The sequence below is a fragment of the Nycticebus coucang genome, chromosome 6 (assembly GCF_027406575.1).
Source record: "Nycticebus coucang isolate mNycCou1 chromosome 6, mNycCou1.pri, whole genome shotgun sequence".
Classification (NCBI taxonomy): domain Eukaryota; kingdom Metazoa; phylum Chordata; class Mammalia; order Primates; family Lorisidae; genus Nycticebus; species Nycticebus coucang.
Window position 1 is genome coordinate 76,416,480 of NC_069785.1, and position 20,726 is coordinate 76,437,205.

At 38.0% G+C, this 20,726-nt stretch overlaps 1 protein-coding gene across 2 annotated transcripts in view; it reads right to left on the reverse strand.

The window, feature by feature from the left end:
• The window catches only part of NPTN (neuroplastin), a 69,775-nt gene extending 50,282 nt beyond the window's left edge, over window positions 1-19,493 (reverse strand). Inside the window, exon 1 of one of the 2 annotated variants that reach the window (XM_053593807.1) lies at window positions 19,197-19,493. In XM_053593807.1, coding sequence (XP_053449782.1) covers window positions 19,197-19,287 — 91 coding nt within the window. In that variant the 5' untranslated portion in view covers window positions 19,288-19,493. The remainder of the gene's footprint in view (window positions 1-19,196) is intronic. The other variant, XM_053593806.1, reaches the window with a different exon arrangement.
• Window positions 19,494-20,726: the final 1,233 nt, after the last annotated feature.

Here is a 20,726-nt window from a genome sequence, read left to right on the forward strand (position 1 = left end):
AGTTGGAGGTTGCTGTGAGCTGTGTGACGCCACAGCACTCTACCAAGGGCCATAAAGTGAGACTTTGTCTCTTCAAAAAAAAGAGAGAACACTTTGAAAAGACACATAACTAATGTCTCAAAGCAAATTCGTAACAACAGCAGTTAACCTTTCTTGATCAGTTATGTCACACATAATGCAAAGAATACCATATAATTTAATTTGCTACATAATAATAAAGTCTATCTCTTAAAGTTGTTATTGCCATTCTACAGATAGTAGAGGCAGGAAGCACACCCTGGCAGCATAATTCCAGAGCTTTCAACACTCCACTACATCACCTCACTTACAGTAATGCTTTGTTTACTGCTGTCCATATTCTATATACACTAATTAATTCAGATACATTTTATCTTAGGATGACTGGCATAGAATGAACTCTACTTCTTCCTCATAAGGTAACCAGTTCAGGCCTTTACCACAACACATCCATCCCATTTTGTAAGTTACCTATACAAAAATTCTTTGTGAATCTATGAGTTTAAAAAGTATTCAGCATCACTAATCATGACCGTTTTTTTTTCTTCTTCTTTGAGAGAGGTTTCACTATGTCACCCAGGTTGAAGTGCAGAAGCATGATCATAACTCACTGTGATCTCTACCTCCTTGGCTCAAACAGTACTCTGACCCTCAGTCTTTTTGAGTAGCTGAAACTAGAGGTATGAGCCACCATGCCTGGCTGTTTTCCATAGGTTTTGTTTTTTGTTTGTTTGTTTGTTTTTTTTGTAAAGACAGTATTTCACCATGTTGCCCAGGCTGGTCTTGGTCTCCTAGCCTTGGCCTCCCAAAGTGCTAGGATTAAAGGGGTAAGCCTCTGAGCCTAGCTGATGACCAATTTTTTAAAGCTTATGTTCCTGACTAGTAAACTATAACTTATTAATATGTCTCTGTTCTTACTGGCAGGATCTGTAAGGTGGATGCTAAAACTACACTCCCCTTAGATATTCTTTCCACCAAGAAGGGATGAAAATAATAACTTTTCATTCCCTCTCCAAGTAGAGACTTAACGCAACCCAGCATTCTCCTATTATGTACATATCCTGGATTTCAAAACTCAGAACAAACGATAGCTCTTTCCCACAGAGGCTGACAAGCCTTGTAGTAAAAATTATTGAATTCCTTTTGCATATGATAGTTATCTTTGTGCTATTTTATAGATTCTGCCTTAAAGGAAACATCTTCTGATCCCATTTCAACCATAGACACATGTGTAAATATTTTAATCACTGACTTTGCAAAGTATGCACAGGATCCCTTCATGCAGGTATCAAGACAGACCTAGAGATCATAAGCTAAAGGTACAAAATGGTCTTTAAAAATAGGTCTACAAAAGGGTCATCCATATCATCGACTTAAAGACCCTGCTCCTTAGACCCTTAGGATTCTCTGGAACACTTAGGGGATTCCCTCTACCCCAAATAGCTCTACTTTTATCTAATTAACAAATGCAGATTCTACTTAATATTAAAAAAAAAAAAAAAAAAACTTTCTTTAGCTACAGGTTGAAAACTCCCAAATCGAATTCCTACCCCAATTTAACACTTCATATACCATGGTCCAAAGATACTATAATTTAGTTGCAGAACCCTTATTAGAATTCAAATATTCTGATTCCTGTTCACTAATGTTCTATCCACTAAAACTTGCTGCCTCCTCAGTCCTTAAAAAAAAATCCCCAAATTCAGCCAACTGTCCAAATCTATTCCATTCTCCTTTATGTGCATGCTAACCAACTTGTTTCAGGTCTTCATTACCTCAAAACTACATGATTAACGTAGAATCTCCACCTCCACAAGGAGATGGAGAGTCACGTTGTATTACCTACCTAGTTTCCCAAAACCTGAAGAATATTGCTGCTTGCCTTGAAAGTGACAGCAAAATTGTTCCTAGAATGCTTTCGCTAAAAATTAGCAGAGTTGTCCCAGGAATTATCCACAAGGCTAAGATACTAATGTGTGAATATTTAAGATTTCTGCCAAAAAGTATACGCCTGAGGATAAAAAAATCAGAGCAATGTATTTTTCTTTTCCATTTAATGAAGAGGTTTCTTGTTTGGAACAAGAAAGGCCCTCTCAATAGGCCAACTTTAGTATCAAGAATGCAGTGATCAGTTGGTGGCTTGCTCTGGAAGGCCAAAGCGGTGGATCACTTGAGGTTAGGAATTCCATCCTGAGCAAGAGCCAGACCCTGTCTCTACAAAAAAGTTACTCAGGCATAGTGACACACGCTGGTAGTCTCAGCTACTCAGGAGGCTAAGGCAAGAGGACAGCCTGAGCCCCCTGGAGTTTGAAGTGGAGTAAGCTATGATCTTGCCACACTGCATTCCAGCCTGAGCAACATAGTGAGCCCCTGTCTCCAAAGAAAAAAAACAACAATGCAGCCAACAACATAATTCCTTTTGGTGACAATTACTAACAATGGATGTATTCTAGCAGCTCCATACATTTACATAAATGAAAATACCTGTCACTACAATGACTAGATTCAAAAAAGACCATAAATACCCTGTTTCCTCGAAAATAACACAGTGTCTTATTTTAAGGTGTGCTCCCAAAGATGCGCTAGGTCTTATTTTTAGGGGACGTCTTATCTTTCCTGTAAGTAGGTCTTATTTTCGGAGGATGTCTTATTTTCGGGGAAACGGGGTACCAAGATGAACTGTAACATAATACTACCAAACGCACAGTATCACATTAAGTAAATGAGAGATCTATAACCTTTGAAAGGATATACAAACTACTAACTTATTCCTGGGAAGAGGGAACCTAGGAGTAAAAGGAAGAACTTCAATATTTTATGTTCAACACTTGGGTATTACTTCAAGTTATCATGTAAGCAAGTCCTTTCCTAATTCTTAAAAATCCAGTAACTTTTCCTTTCTTTCAAAAAATTAAATGAATTCTATGTTAAAATAGTGGTTAACCACGATCCAGTGCAAGAAGAGTGCATTCTTCCTGTCTGCTAATATTCCCTCCTATACTTAGCTACATCTTTTTTTTGAAAATTAAACCCGATGAAAACTTCATTGAATTCTAGGCAGAGATAGGTGACCAGCTTTAAGTATTGAGTTACCTCAGGCTCACCTAGTACTACCCCCGACTGCCAAGTTTTTCCAATGGTGTGTTTCTAGAGTGTAAGACTTAATAAAATTCTTGAGCTCTTTCAGTAATGAACAGCGGATAAGTCTACTCAGACACTACTAGAACACATTCCACTCAAACGCTTTCCCATTCTCGCTTTTAAAGCTACTGAAATACACATACCTGTTACTAAAAGACAAATGCCAGGAAGTTCATGCTTCTTTGGGTAATTTCTGAGCAATTTTCACTATAACCTAATGTTTCTATAGCAAGAACTACTGCTCTGCATATTTCAGTGGGTTTTTTCTTTAATAATCAAAGTTTACCCTTTCATTATTCTCAAGCTGATTACCCTAGCACTACCCCCACCCCAAAATTGAATTTTAATGTCTACTTGCCACTGAGTAGCAAATTACATGCTCCATAGGGCAGACGCTTTGGAATGTTTCACATGCACTCCACAGTAAGTGGCAGCCTTGCAGGCAAGCACTAAAATTTACCAGTCCACAGCAAGTACACACAGCTCACAATCAAAATTCATTAGTAGCCGCCCCCTGCCTAGAATTCCTTCTGTCCTCATGTCCTCAGTTCCATCAGAAATTAATTTCCTTTGTGACTAGGCCTCAAAGACTAGATAAGTGTTTCTGAGAAATATGGACATTATGACCCTGTGGGTATCAAAAGATTTAAAAAGCATTGTAGAGAAATCTCCACTGTATAAAGAAAATCATTAAACAGCTACTAGGAAATGCAAAAATACCCAGAAATCACAATATGCAGACATTCCTCAAAAACATCAGAAATTTTCATATTACAAGTATAATAGAATATGCCACCCTCTGACTAAAAAAGGATTAAAATAAAACAGATAAAAACATTTGAAAATGCCAAATCTAGAATTTAGTTTATCTAGAAACTAAAGATACCAGAAGGGACAGAACCAAGAAATGTTATAGGTAAAGAGAATAAGATTAACAAAAGAGGGCAGCGCCCGTAGCTCAGTGGGTAGGGCGGCCAGCCACATACACGAAGGGTGGCAGGTTTGAACCTGACCCAGGCCAGCTAAAACAACAATGACAACTGCAACAAAAAAATAGCCAGGTGTTTTGGCAGGCGGTGGTTAGCTGGGCGTTGCAAGAGAATCACTTAAGTCCAAGAGTTTGAGGTTGCTGTGAGCTGTGACGCCCCAGCACACCACCGAGAGGAATGTAGTGAGACTCTATCTCAAAAAAAAAAAAAAAAAAAAGTATATAAGAAAAAACAGAAAAAGACTTTTAAAAACTTATATATATACACATGCATCTACAGAAGGTGCCAATAAATGTATATACATTTTAAAGAAGAAATGTATTAAAATTATAATACTCAATGTATTCAGATAACACTGTTATTGTGGGTTTTTTTGTTTTTGTTTTTTTTTTGAGACAAGGTCTCACTATGTCACCCTCAGTACAGTGCCATGGCATCACGGCTCACAGCAACCTCAAACTCTTGGGCTTAAGTGACTCTCTTGCCTCAGCCTCCCAAGTAGCTGGGACTACAGGCGCCCACCATAACACCCAGCTAACCACTGTTACCTTGTATACTGTACCTTTTCTCTCTTGTAATTGCAGTAGTCAAACATGACTTGAGTATTACAATTTTAATAGTTTCTTCCTTTCTTAAAATGCATATACATATTTTGGCACCCTCTGGATATACACATGTATATAAAAAACATCCGTAAATATAAACTAAGGCATTAAGCTTTATTAAGGACTCAAAATCATATTGTGGAAGAAAACAAAAATGAACAACAGAATTTTATGGGGATAGGAATAAAGCACATGTTTACATGTTTCTTATATTGGTTTAACAATTTAGATCAATGTCTTAATTACTTGAGAAAAGTTAAAGAAGAAAAAACCTTTCTGCTGCTAAAGATTAAAAAGAAGATGCACGAGGCGGCGCCTGTGGCTCAGTGAGCATGGCGCCAGCCCCATATAACGAGGGTGGCGGGTTCAAACCCGGCCCTGGCCAAACTGCAACAAAAAAATAGCCGGGCATTGTGGCAGGCGCCTGTAGTCCCAGCTACTTGGGAGGCTGAGGCAGGAGAATCGTCTAGGCCCAGGAGTTGGAGGTTGCTGTGAGCTGTGTGATGCCACGACACTCTACCGAGGGCGATAAAGTGAAACTCTGTCTCTACAAAAAAAAAAAAGAAGATGCACGGCAAGACATGTATGTCTCTTCTGTGCTTCATAAGAACCAAGAATACGCTGAACTTTCAAAACATTCACTGAATTGGAAGAAAATCATATACTAAAGTTTCCTAGTATAAGTCACGTTGCTAAATTTCTAACTTCAGCAACTATAAAAAATCACTTCTATGGAACAATCTAATTTTCATGATGCAATACATTACTGTAGCACCTGCAACATTACCAGCTTCAAGGTGACTTCAATAATAAAGATCATTGCTACTTGGATACATTAACAGAGAGATAACCTGAAAGACTAAGGAATGTGATTTACTGAAGTAGTTTGGAATGTGGTAAGTAACAGGATCCATATATGTTAACTAAAAAAGTTCATTTTAATTACTTCTTTGCTTCTATTAAAAATAAGAAACTAGGGCGGCGCCTATGGCTCAAGGAGTAGGGTGCCGGTCCCATACGCCGGAGGTGGCAGGTTCAAACCCAGCCCAGGCCAAAAACCACAAAAAAAAAAAAAAAGAAGAAACTAATAGCCCTTATATTAAAAATTCAAATTTAATAACCATTCACTACAGAACACATAGCTAGCTTTCAAACGATTAAAAGGTAAACTAAGATAAATGAATGGATACTAATAGCAGAAAATTTTATCAAGCTCATATCTTGTGAAGAAACTATGCTAGGCAGGTGCTTTACATATGCAATCTCATTTTAACCACCATCCTGTGAGGTATGCATTGACCTAATAGGCAGATGAGAAAACAGAGGCTAAGAGAGATTAAGAGATTTGCCAAAAATGGAGATTTCAACCTAATCTCTCAAACTGTAAAATTCATAATATAATCCTTTGGTGAAAATGACATAACACAGAGGCCTGCTGACAATTTTATTTGACCAGCACAATGTTTTAGTTTCACTCAAGTCACTAGGCTAGAAACGGCATGATCATAGCTCACTCTAAGCTCAAACTCCCAGACTCCATCCTCCTACTCAGCCTCCCAAGTAGCTGGACAGATGTGTACCACCACATCCTGCTTATTTTATTTTTTTTTTTTTTGGTAAGGATAAAGTCTTGCACTATTACCCAAGCTGGTCTCAAACTCCTGGCCTCAAGTAATCCCTTCTCCTCAGCTTCCTGAAGTGCTAGGTTTACAGACATGAGGGACTGCACCTGGCCCACACACTGTTTCCAAAAATCCAACTTTTAAGAGTTTTCAAAGCATGTATTCTCCTACTTAGCAAATAGTATTTTCTTAGCTCCTGCAGTGAATGAGTTTACAATCCTGATTTAATGCATGTTAACAGAAAGAATAAAGGCAAGTGAACCGTTCTTCCTTGCGTTTTCACTGCTAGAAGAGGTATGATTTTGACCAGTGGTTGTCATGGGGACTAAGTGCTATAATCCCGTATCACAGGATACTTACAAGTACAGAGACAGAATGGAGATATTCTCAATGAGTGCCTTTTATAACATTTTGGAAATTTGTGGGTGTATTTCTGGTTGACACGGTAACTGTGGTGGCACTACTGGCCTTAAGTCGGCAAACACCAAAGATCCTCGATATCCCAGAAAGTGGAAAAAAGTCTTACACAATAAAGAATTGCCCCTCTTCCTACACCACTTTCAAATGACATTCAGGATGAAAAACGTAACTGTTTTAAATGTATTGCATAGTTTAATCATCATTTAATTTTCCAGGAATGCAATTACTGTTGAAAGCAGGCATAGATTGTTCTGTGTTTCATTTGGACACCAAGAGCTACTCACCTTTTCAGAAAATCACATTATCAACAGCAATGCTACCTGTATTATTTGAGTCACCATTACAACATAAATGTGTAGGTCTGCACTTGCAGCTTTAACAATCCTTGGTTTTCCTACATAAAAACCAGGGGTGCCAAAAAAATGTATACATTTTGAGGGATCTTGTTGGCAGTAAAATCATTCCCCCAAAAGTGTACAAATTGCAGGTAAAATGGAAACGCACAGCATGTCTAGGTACATATGATTTCAATTCAACTTTGAAAAGTAACACATAGATAGTATCTCTTAAAACATGTATACATTTTCCGGCACCCTCTGTATACAATACAAATAGTGGGCTACTTCACTGTCTTCCTGTGTAGCCATGAGTGAACATTTACAGATTGATCTAAATATTTTATTATGTTATTTTCTTTTGTTTTGCCCTTTATATTACATTTAGACAATTACATTGTTTGGGTTTTTTTCTTTAATAATATGTAATGTTAAAACATCCATGATTTGATTTCAGGACAGTAAAAGTGGTTATAAAACATATGCTAATAAAAAGGAGACACAGACAGATACCTGACTTCACTATCTGTCAGGGGGTGACGGGGTCAGGGGGTGGGGATGAAGGATAATAGGATGTCCCTGTGACTAAACTGAACTTGAGATGAGAGCAGTGGAGCAGTGGGTATACTACAAAGACTACAGAAATTCAGTATCAACCTTCTCTAGTAGAGGGGAATAATTAATTCAGTGAAAAGGCTAGCCTACTGGTAACCTTTTAAAATGCACATTTTAATATCATCACTATTTGTCAAAAAAGTCAAGCTTGAAATAATCTGGCTTTTCTCATTAGTACTTTATTTTTCCTCTTCACTTTCTTATGAACTACCAGACTTGCAGTTATTCTATTAAAGGTAAACACTATACATAAGAGGCCCTATAACTCAAAGCTATATAAACACACCACTTTACAGTATAGCTTACTATGCACCTTTTCATACATTATCATTTCATCTCATAAAAACCCTGTGTTAAGTATTACAGTCATTTTAAAATAGAAACTATAGTAACTAAAATGCAAAGAGACAGGATTTATAAATCCAATGCTCTTTCAATTCAACTTCATTACCTCACAATGAAGTTCTGACTTACATTTTACATTTACAATGGTGACAGAACATATCAACTTATTTATTCTGTGATATTATCTCCAACCAAGTTTAGGCATCAAATTTGAACTATACTAACTCATACTTTCATTAAAAACTACAAATTGGCTCAGCACCTGTCGCTCAGCAGCTGGGGTGCCAGCCACATATACTGGAGCTGTCAGGTCCAAATCCAGCCTGGGCCTACCAAACAACAATGACAACTACAACCAAAACAAACAAACAAACAAAAAAAAAAACCCACAAATTATTTTTCATTTAATACTGCTTAAAATTGCCTTAAATATATTTCAAATAAATATGTGTAGCTAGGATTATGTTTCACGTTACTTAATACCACTTTCCCTGAAACTTACTCCATCATTCAATTCTTGTTAGGTACCACTCCATGTCCCAGTCCACATCAATGGGATGAAAGGTAAATTTCTTACAGTGAATTTCTATACACTACAGCTCAAAATAATTTCAAATAAAACTCCTGAAACCATTTTTTCTTAGTATTGAAATTTAACTGTAAAGAAATCCATCCCTAGTCTGTTGCAGAGCTAATGTCCACTTTCTCTAACTCTTTAAATCAGGTGATAATTCAGTAAGTGAAAATTATTCAGAACCCACTCAGAAGAAAAGGGCGTCATCAGTTACATCTTCATTCATACCTTTTTCTTCTTCAAGAATACAAATATATTCCAAGATCCCAGGCAAAAATCCGAAAAAGAATAATCCTTGGACCAACAGCCCCAGAAATAACCTTATCATATGTATACCCTTCAGGTAATAATGCCCTGAAGTTCAAAATACTTTAGGTAAGAGGGGAATTGCTGAAAAACAGCCTGAGGCACTCTGCTCACCTTTCTGAAAACTTTAATTTTCAATAAATAAATGAAAAAATGACTCTGTCAAATGTAAGGTAGCTGAATTAAAGAAAACATATATGGAAATGTAATATAATCAAAATACAACCACACTACCCTAAACTATATTTTTCTCACACAAATTTTGCAGTGTGATTTTACACACATTAAATCTACTCTAAGAAGATTTCTTTTAATACACAAAAACTCACTAATTTACAAGGCTTTTTGTCATTTTAAGTTCTAACTGGATAGCCAAAATACCAAAAAAAACATTCTTTTAGGGTTGCCAGACTTAGCAAATAAAAATTCATTATTTATCTGAAATTCAAATATAATTGGGCACCCTACATTTTATCTGGCGACCCTACCTCTCTGTAGTAATTAAAAGTGAACTCCCATCTCCCTCAAGGTCTTACATACACCACCACCTTCCTCTCCTAAAGAACAGGATGGGGGCTTCTGTCACAACAAAAATTTGACTATTAAAGTCTTAGGAGCTAGGATGGAAGCACTCTTTTCCATGCAGTATGGCTTTCTTAGAAGCACATTATGTATCTTTTAATTTATCATAAAAAAAGAAAATGTCTAAAGTCTAACGGGCAAAGGTTATACATTTATACATGCTTCTTTGTATTAAACACAGACTGGACGAATTTCATAGTTTAAGTTTTTGATAACAAAAAGTAGGTGCTTCTGAAGGTTATAATAAATGGAATCGTGCTCTAAGTATTAAAGGCAGGCCCTAATAGCTACTTTAATGGGTTCCAAATTAATCTGTCATGTTTCTTGAATTCATAAACAAAAAGCTTTAGAGCTAGAAACAGTTTCTGACCCTTAAAAACTTCTAAAAAGCTTATTTCATTTCATATTAATTGCCAAATATTTTTCTCCTATTGAACTCATAGGAATTATGAGCTATCTACAATAGTAGATATAATAGAAACCAGATCTTTGCCCTACTTACAATGATTCTGATGGGTAAGTACAAATAAATTTATTCTTCTGTTAGTTTCTTCTCCCTGCTCTAGGCCAATGCTCTCTGATACAACTCATCCATCTTTGGAGACTGCCTAATTCCCTTACTTCATTTGCACGGCTACCTTGAGGTATTAATAGATAATCACATCCCCTAGTGCTCCCTGTTCGTAAGTTTAGCTCCTTCAGGTCTTCTCCTAAATCTTAAGCTACCATCAACACAGATTCTATATGTCTTTTCCTAAATGTGGTTAAAAAGTATATACTTAGTTATTTGAAGTTCAATCCTTATAAGAAAACAATAACACTTAGTAGCACCGCAATTTTGATATATGATCACTATGTTATTTGTCTAAGGGTAATTCAATGACAATGTACTGCAAGCTATTTGAAACCTCTTTATACTTGCTCTTTTCCAGGTAGCAGTTTCCTGGTTTGCATTAAGGCCATTTATTTCATCTCCCTTGGTGAATGATTTGAGATTGAGCATTAATGAATATAATTTCCATGTTGGAGTTGCTGTTCTATTTTTTTTTTCCAACTGCTACACAATGGTCCTCAACCCTGCTAAACTCGTATATTAAAAAAATCCCAAGTTAAATTTAACACATTCCTTTAATCTCTGGGTTGAAAAGTTATTTCACAGAGAGCTGCCAACAAAGGACACGGATATCTTATTGCCTTTTTTCCCCCTCCAAGCAGCAATGTCTAAAAACAAGAAAATAATCCTGCTACTCTATGATCTTAAATGTGAAAGGCAGATGATTCTTCAGAGATGATTCTGCTCCCCCCTTCCTATTCTCCCTTGGCCAGTATTAGAGACAATCTGTACTCACCAGAAATGTGACAACAGCACCTAGTAAGCATTCAGGTTGCAAAAAACAGTAATGCTCCCAACCCAGTACTGAACTCAAAAGGCAGCAGCTAGGGAATAAGGAACACAAGCCTTAACTTAAAAGAATGGTAAACTGGTGGCGCCTGTGGCTCAAGGAGTAGGGCGCCAGTCCCACATGCCAGAGGTGGCGGGTTCAAACCCAGCTCCGGCCAAAAAAAAAAAAGAATGGTAAACTAAACATCCTGATTATGATATTCAAATTACTGTGGCTTCCCTTTTTCTCCCAAGATCTAATATGAAAAAAATAATAATAAAAATAATGGCTATGGTATTTATCCAAATTGCTATATTTTCTTCACAAATAGTGAGTAGTAAAGAGTATGTGCTGATATTACTGATAAATGACTTTTAAAAATCCTTATTTTGTTTACAAAGATCATCAAAATAGGCTCGACACCCATAGCTCAGTGGATAAGGGCGCCCGCTACATGCATCCGGGGTGGTGGGTTCAATCCTGGCCCAGGCCTGCTAAACAACACTGGCAACATCAAAATAGCCAGGTGTTGTGCAGGTGCCTGTAGTCCCAGCTACTTGGGAGGTTGAGGAAAGAGAATCATTTAAGCCTCAGAGTTTGAGGTTGCTGTGAGCAATAACACCATAGCACTCTACTGAGGGCCACATAGTGAGACTCTGTCTCCAAAAAAAAAAAAATTTACCAGAATATTCCAGACTGACATTGTGCGTGTGTGTGTGTGTGTGTGTGTATGTTATGTGTGTATATATATAATAAAAAGAAAACTATTTCAAATCTGAAAATGTTCTGTTTCCCAAATTGAGTCTCATGCCCATTAAGGAACTGTAAAATCAATTTAGAGTGTCTTCTTTTAATACAGCAAGCACACCTGAAGTTAAGGATAGCTATTTGTTTCATAAAATGTTACATATTTATAACTTTATCACATATTTATATTAGTCACAAATGAACTTTATTTCTCTATCTGGGTCACAGACAAAAAGGTTTGAAAGCCTTTTTCTAAAGACCTTTTATATTTTTAAAGTTATTTTAATATGATTACATATTAGTCAAATATTGTATTTTACTAACCTAAACGAACCCCTACTAACTCCATCTCAGGTCCTCAAAAATTCTATTTTGCAAAGTAGTTTTAGGTTATTTTAAAATTAATAAGCAGTAGCTGAAAACTGTTGATACTAGATAATGAGTATATAGGGGTTTACTCATTATTTGATCTAATTTTGAGCATGCTTGAAATTCTAACAAAAAGGTAAAGGGAAGGAAAAAGCAAAGAAATGGGCCTACCTAACAGATAACAAAGTAGTACAATGAGTAAGCTTGTGTTGTTTTGAAGTGTCAATCTAGGCACTTCCTCAGATTTAATTCAGATAACATTTGGGCTGCTTTCTTCAACTATAAGAAACAGGTTTACAAGTCTTTAAAAAGATGCATAACAGGCCAGATGCTGTGGCTCAAGCCTATAATCCTAGCACGCTGGAAGGCTGAGGAGGACTGCTTGAAGTCAGGAGTTCAAGAGCAGCCTGAACAAGACGCTACAAAAACTGAAAAATTAGCTGGGTGGGTGTGGTAGCTCATGTCTATAGTTACACCTACTCATGAGGATGAGGCAAGAGGATCACTTAAGCTCAGGAGTTTGAGGTTTCAGTGAGCTATGATCAAGCCACTGTACTTAAAAAAAAAAAAAAAAAAACTCTCAAAAAAAAGGTGGAGGGGGGCTGGAGAAAGTAAATCACATAAAGAAAACAAACTTCCTCAAAAGATAACATAAAAATACAAGGAGTTAAATGTGTTTCATTGTCTTAAATCAACCACTTTGAACCAACAGAAAACACAAAAACACCTACCTACCTGGCAGGAATTTTCATTTCTTAATTGTTTAATTCACAATGACAATCCTCCCAGAAGTTTAATATGAGATCTCTGAACAGCATGCAATGTTCTGCCTTCCTTGAAACAAGAACTGCAAGCGTTGTCTGAAGTAGATGTAGAGACAGATTTCAAAACAGAACACGCCTCAAAGTCAATTTTCATTATTTCCAAAAATAAATTTCTAAAAACTTTTCAAACCCGAAAGTATTATGGCCCTGTGCCGTTGGAGACAGACAGTACCTAAACTGTAATGTCAATAGAATTCTGCAATTTTTAGAATTGGAAGGAAATTTAGACAAAATCTAGTTTAGTGATTTTAAACTACCATCATTACGAAGAAGAAAATAATCAATGGCATAATAATTTATATATGGAAGCACACTCTTACCTGTTTGTTTTGTGTATCTTACTGTATACGAACATTATGTCTTATTAGCATTTTCTCAAGAAAGGACTTAACATTTTGTCACGTATTTTGTGTTTAATCACTTTTAGAATTTGAGTATCCCACATAGATGTGATTATTGGTACAATTTAGAACTTAATGTTTCTAATAATAGAACCTTATATAACATATGAAACCCTGACACTTTTGAAGTGATTCCACATCATCTCATTTATATTTCACTGTCTAGTCAATTTGAAGTAATACTGGGGTGTAACAACGATAAAGTAAAAGGAAAAGACGCATATACAAATTGACATGCTTCTGGACAATACCATAAAGCATACAATAAAGCTCTAGTCATCAAGATTTGGTAAAAAGGCTAGTCTTAAAACATTCCATAACTGTTTCCAAAAATGCAAAAGAATATCATTTAGTATTTTTTAGGATAAGAAACCTGACAACAAATTTTTCCATCAAGCTAACCACATTTGGTTTTAATGAACAGATATGAATTGGGGGAGTTTATTTGAAAATTAACAAAAAGAAGCAAGCAAGCAAAAAACCTGCAGGTGTCTGAGGAACATTAAACGTCTCCCCTATCTATGTGCAAATAAATGTAGATACTTAGGAAATTCTTTAAATATTCAGTAAACACCATTTCCACACAGATAGACCAATTAAAAGTTCTAAGCCATCAGGACTAAAAAACCTCAAATTAATAGTTTGATTGATAAAAGTTTATTTTTGCACATTCATAAAAGCAAACTAAAAAAAGGCCAGAATTGAAACTTTCAATTTCAGGTAACAAACTAAATTGGAATTAGGTACAAATTCTGACTCCCCCTCCTAAACTGAATAAATGCATGAAATGTAGATCCATTTGACTTGTATATTCACTCTTTAAATATAGACATCAATATTACTGGAATAAGGTTTTTACACAGAATCACTTTTAAATTCAGTGAGAAGTTTATTTATATATATAAGCCTACAAAATGTAACCATTTTTAACCAAGTAATTTTACTGGGGAGGTTTCCTGTCTTCCCAAAGCTAATCCTTACCAACTAAAATTAGGAATTCTGGAAAAAAAAAATTCCACAAGAAACTCACAAACAAGCTTAAAAATGCATTATCTAAGGTGCTTAAAATTAAACTCCATTATTTTAGCGTTGATGTGTGAATTTACTTTTGATGTCCCTGATCTATTTACTCTTTCTGACAGAGTCTACTTTTCCAGATGCTCCTCAAACGAAGATGCATTCCTCATTCTTGCATGCTGCTTTTCTCCTTGTACTAGTGAAGCCTTTCTTCTGTCTTTCCCTTTCTCTTACAACTTCATTCTCTACTTCTGATCCTGTCCAGATTGTGCTCTCACTGTAAACAATAAATTAAATAGAGTACATCAGAAAAATTTTCACAAAATTCACTTTTTCCAAAACTTATTTGCATAATTTCATTCAAATTTTTGTTGAACATCTCCTGCATGGCATCCAACATGGCCATTCATTGTTTTTCTACATACTTGTGATAGATATTAGCTCCTATCTCCATCCCAATTTGTCTGTTGCAAAAAAAAACCTTTACATAAATCCAGGAAAGTTTCAGATTTTATGTTTGAAACACCTTACTTTTAAAAAGTACCCCATAGTAATTAAATAAAAAACAATATCCAAACTAATAAGAGTGCTTTTCTAGTCACATTTGGTCACCTTTGAAGGTCCAATTAAATAATTACTTTTAATTTTTTAAAAATAAATATAATACAATAGTATTTGCCTTTTATTAGTCTATAGATACATTCCACAAGAGAAAATGTTCCACATCAAAATCACATTAATGAGAACAAAGGATTCCTCAAAATAGCCTATGATAAAGTCACACCTGTAATGAATTTCAATCTTTGTTGCGAATAAATTAACTGTGGAGCACATTTTTATTTAAGAGTTTTTATTACCTTTTGCTGTTTTAAGCCTTGATAATGTTCATAAGGTAAGCTCTACCATATCTGGCAACAGAAAAAAACCAATCTGAATCTGTAATTTGGATCTAGTAACCTTGTAAAACAACCCCAGGAACAGGTACTGATGTAGTAACATGGCCTTTCCTCCCAGACCCCTGGCCAATTTCTCATGCCTGGGTGCTCCATTATATCAGGACTGACATTCAGTCAGTTGCCTGAGAGACTAAAAGCCTATTATCTCCTTAGGAAAGGATTTATTCCAAGGCAAACTATTTCTTCTGGTCAAATCTTCATCTGGATTAATTATGTCAAAATTTGTTGCTTGACATTTGGCATGTCATTTGTGCTACAGCGGCAACCCATAATAGATTTGTCTTCTCTTGCTCATTTCAGTTCACCCAAAGAGTAGATGCACAATAAGTTAGCAAATACACCCCTAAAATTGTACTCAGGAAGAGAAAATTTCCAAACTGCTGAAGCAAACAGCAATTGACAGAGAAGAAAAAGATCCATGAATCATCTAATGCAAATATCGGCATTGTTATAAAGTGCAATGTTCACAACTACTTAGTATCACCCAAGCAAAACGACTTAAAATTTAGCTCATCAATAATAAAATTCATTAGATTCCTTACTTTCCTCAGTGAACAATGATAATTATCCAATTTTATGTTTTCAGTATAAATATATTGTTACACTTAATTCCGCATTCATTCATTCAGCTAACTTCTATAACATGCCCACTGCTGTGTGCCAGGTACCATTTTATCTCCCTTATTCACCATGGCATTGTATAAAAAAGTTATACCTGGCCCATTAAAAATATACATATATATAAAAAAAAAGCCATGAAATTTCCAAACAATCAAATTGAAACATAAACTTTCTCACCAGAATTTACAATTGCAGACACAGTGCTGCTGGTCATTTTTCTAAAAACGTTACATAAGCAAAAGCACAAATCCCTGTGTGGGGCCTTCGAATGTCCTATTTACCTTTATTCAAGATGACAACAGCATTAACCTTTAAGTGTTCAATAAATACATTAAGAAAAATAAACTAATAATGCTACTTTTTAGAGGATAACAACAGTAATAGCAAATATATACTGAGATTTACGATATGCCAGGCTAAAATCGAAGTGACCATTCTCACTCATCTCTCCCATCATCTCTAGGGAATGGACATTATTTTAATCTCCATTTCACAGAAGACAAAACTGGCCTTACCTCACTTGAGGTCACTCAGCTACAGAGAGCTGGAATTCAAAACCAGTCTATCAGTGTCCAAACCTGTACCTTGATCATATTATACTGCTTGGTGTATACTCAATTGAAGTCTGAAGCTTTTGAATGTCTTACTAGGAAGGTTACCTTTAAGAACAAGTTTCTTGCTTAAAATGAACCTCCTTTCTGATAATACAATAATTTTTTAACAGCATGCTCTTACAAGTCTAAATCTATTGGAATGAAACCTCTGAATCCCTATGTAGTAGCTTGAAGACTCACTGGAGCTGAAAGAGACCTTGAGGGTCATCTAGTCCAAATTGTTCATTTTAGGAATAATGAAACAGAGATCTTTTGGAAAAAAAATCTATACTCAATCTAAACTACCACATTCTCAATCCAGAAACACTTTTTTTCCCAAACCACAACCTTATCAGATAATCTAACATTTTAACATCACACAGAGCAAGGTATCCCTTTCAGAAGCAATGTCAGAAAATATAAGCCCTATGACATGAATCCAGACAAATGCAGGGCTATTATCAGTTGAAAGCTTGAATATTATAAGACATGTTACAGAAAGCTATAAAATGGCATCCTTAACTATGAACTCAAACTCAAAAAATAGCCATTTCTTCCTTGAATTAAATTTACATTCATTTGGGTCAACTAGCAGTTAAGCATCACTTCATAGGTCATGTCATGTGACTGAATTGAAGCTCAATTCAAGAGAAAAGCCGTCCCGTGCTGTATTTAGAACACATATCACTGAGAGAGCAGCCAGATGAGTCTTTGTAGGCCTATCCAAAAACCTTGCTTTAGTTGCTAAGAAACTACGATTTCACTGTATCATAAATCATTGGGGAAAAGCTATGCCCACAGGGATTAAACACATTAAGATCAAGAACCTCTCACCTATTGTGAAAAATGAAACCATGGTATTTTCATAAATTGAATAAATGAAATTAGCATCTTTAAATTATATTGTTAACACAGCTGAAAAACTGATACAACAAAGCTGACCAACTCTACCCTGCGTTTCACAGTGGCTTCCTTCTTTCAGGGGAAAACAGGAAAACACCTAATACATTTATCACATTCAATTCTAGAAACAGAAAAATGTTTCCTTCCTGACCCCTGCAGTGATAATCCAAGACCATGAAGCATACATAAAATTTGATTAGTACAATTTGGTACAAAAAACACTTATATTTAACCAATGATGCTTTTTCAATCCTTTATTGATATATTTTCACGGTAATATTCAGTATTTTAAGCTGTTTCTCCTTAGAATACTCTACTCCTCTGGCTCTATCACTGACTTTTAAAAATTATAGTCATTTTAAATTCCAGGCTTTCTAACAAGAGTAATGTTAAATTGTTCTAGCATAATACACATTGAAAGATTAACAAAAATAATTTATAGTTCACTTTTGAGTACTGACTTCTCATAAATTCACTTAAAAAATGTTCTTAAATCTCTTAATGGCTATCTCCACAAGAGCAGAAAACAGGTTCACAATCCTTCAAGTCTCACTTCTGAAAGATCAATTCAGCAGCTGAATTGTAATACATGCCTTCAATCAGAATCTGTTCCCTCTAGATCCCCCATGCCCATGATAACCCCACACATACCCAATCTCTCCTTCTCTAAAGACCTTCAATTTAAAACCCAGTAATTCATTTCCACCACACCCACATCCCAGGGACCACTTTTATGTTTCTCAGAAATAATGTCTCTTCTGTCTTCAAACTTTTAGATCTCAGTAACACACCTCCTCCATTTCTCTCTCACACCAGTCACGGCCCCCAGTCCCACCACTGCAGCTGCATCTGTGTCCCTGTCTTCCCAAAGGGCCAATCAATATCCCACAGCGTTTACCACAACCCACTCCTCCCTTCCTAATTTATCCCCCACACTGCAAACCAATATTACACCCCCGGCTTTCTGCCTTTTACTCCTTTCTCTTATTTTTCATCTTCTTCCATCCCCATCTTCTTTACTTCTACCTTCAGGTTCAATCCTTTCTCCTTTCCTCTGCTCATCTTCCTCTCCTTATTTAGAAACTCCTTTCTGCTTTCCCAACCACTACCCTAGAATGCCCAGCACTCCACCCTCTTTAGCAAACCCAGCCCTCTTCCCCCAGCTCATTTAGAGACACTGCTGCTTCCCTTTTCCAGGTCCCCTACTGCAGTCAACCTACTCCTTTATCTTTCCACCCACCTTTCCTCCACCCCCATATGGAAGGTTCCCTCTTTACCCCTCTCCTCAAGGCTCTAGTACTCAGCTCACCATCAGTATTCTTGAGGATTCCCTTCTCCCGATTTCTCCCTTATTTTTAAGAATGTCACCAGTCTTACGTGGCCTCAGTAGTTCCAGGGAGCCCTGTTCTCTAGTGCAGGGCCCGACCAACACCACCCCGGTCGCTGAAACACAAACGCCGGTCCTCGGCCACCTTCCATAAGAGCTGCACCACCTCCTCAGCCGCCCCCGCTACTTCACCTCCTGAAGTCGGCTTCCTCAGTGTCCCCCCGCCGACCCCGAGCGACGAGCCCCATGATGTGAAGCCTCTAAGTCAGCAGCACCTTCAGCGCACACCGGACGCCCCCACCTCTCCGACAGGCGCCTCCTGTCCTCGCACCCGCGCCTCTTCAAACCTTCGTCCAGCATCTCCTCCTCTCTGACTCGCAGACCCTCAGACTCCCACCTGGTTCCCATCCCCTTGTTCCAGCACTTCCTCAGGCCCAGGCCTGGCCCCCTCCGGCCGCCGGCGCCCTCAGCCCCCGCCCGGCCCGCCCCCGGCGCCCCGCTTACCGTTCTGAGCGGCCCCTGGCCCTGGGAGGTGGGAGCCAAAGACCAGCAGCAGCGAGAGGGCCAGGACGCTGGGGAGCGACGAACCCGACATCCTCCCCAGCAGAAGACCCAACAGCTAATGGGCCAGGGCCAGAGCCAGCGCCGGGGCCGGGGAAGGGAGGGGAGGGAGGGAGGGGGCGGGCGAGTGCGCGAGGGAGTGAGCGAGGGAGGCAGCCAAGGCTGGGCTCCGTCCTTCCCCGTCCTCCTCCTACCGCCGCAGCGCCCAAGCCTCGCGAGATCTTTGCCCCGAACCGTGGGCGGTTGTGGAGCGACGGCTCCAAAGCTCGCGAGAAGAGGCAGCTTAGACGGATGCTCCCGCCCCTCGGACTCCGTGTCTCCGCCCCTGCAGAGGCTGATTGGCCTGGCGCGAGGTAGGTCACGTGTCAAGAGCGCTTGTGGCCACGTGACGGGGTGAGGCGGCAGTCTGCCGGCTCTCTCCGCGATGGAGAACTGAAAATCCCGCTTTCAGTTTATTGCTCCGTGGAACTGTAACGCCCATAAATGAAAGGAAGCTTTGGTAACCTGGTGTATTTGCTCCCCCCATCCTGCCTTCATTTGTTGGAGCTCTTGACTGCAGAATTGAATACGCCACGTCCTCTTTCCGCCTGCCTTATTGTCCCCTATGCTGCTGTTTTTTCCTTCCAGACTTTGACTACAGGTCTTTGCTGGTGTCCGGGCCCAACCTCCTCCTCTCGTCTGCTTTTTTTTCCCTTCCAGTCAAAGGGATGTGCTGCCTGTGTCCGCTGGTACCTTGTGATTTACTGCCTCGACATCTGCTTGAAATGTCCTCCTTTTCCTCCTCTGCCTGCTTCCCTCCCCCACTTTGCCCTTATTTTAGCTTCATAGACTCTCAGGGCCTGAAGTTCAACTAATCTAATTGCATGTCGATAAGATACAATTCCACAAGGAAGTTATCACGGGTCCATCTATGTGAAGACTCCTTAGAAGCATTTTAATACAGTGAACGTTTCTTAAATACATGCTATGTAGCAGGCACATAGTGAAACCCATACAAATAGGTAGTCTCTCATGGAGTTCACAGCGATAGTCTTTTAGAAGAACGAGGAAGGGGTCAGTGACCCGTAGGAAAGTAGCCAGCAAAGCACTCTAGAGGTTGATTGGCAATGTGGTCACTACTGTTCGCATGGAAGTTTGGGAAATGCCTTTTGTTAAGGGCATTTTTTTTTTTTTTTTGGTATGGCCCTCAGCACCTGTGGTTGGCAAAGGAGTTTGTATGCCTTAGCTCCTGACTCAGACATCCTGGGGAGTGTCCATGAAGTGAAACTCTGAGAAGCCAAGAAAATAATCCTAGTAACTTGACTTAATTCAGAGAGAGCTTGGGGGAAAGATACTCTCACAGTCTCAAGCAGAGATGTCCTACCTTTTTTCTTTCCTGCCACACATTGGAAGAATAAGTTATCTTGGGCCACACGTTAAACACCAACAAAGCTGATGAGCAAACTTTGCACGATATTAGATACCACAGATAAG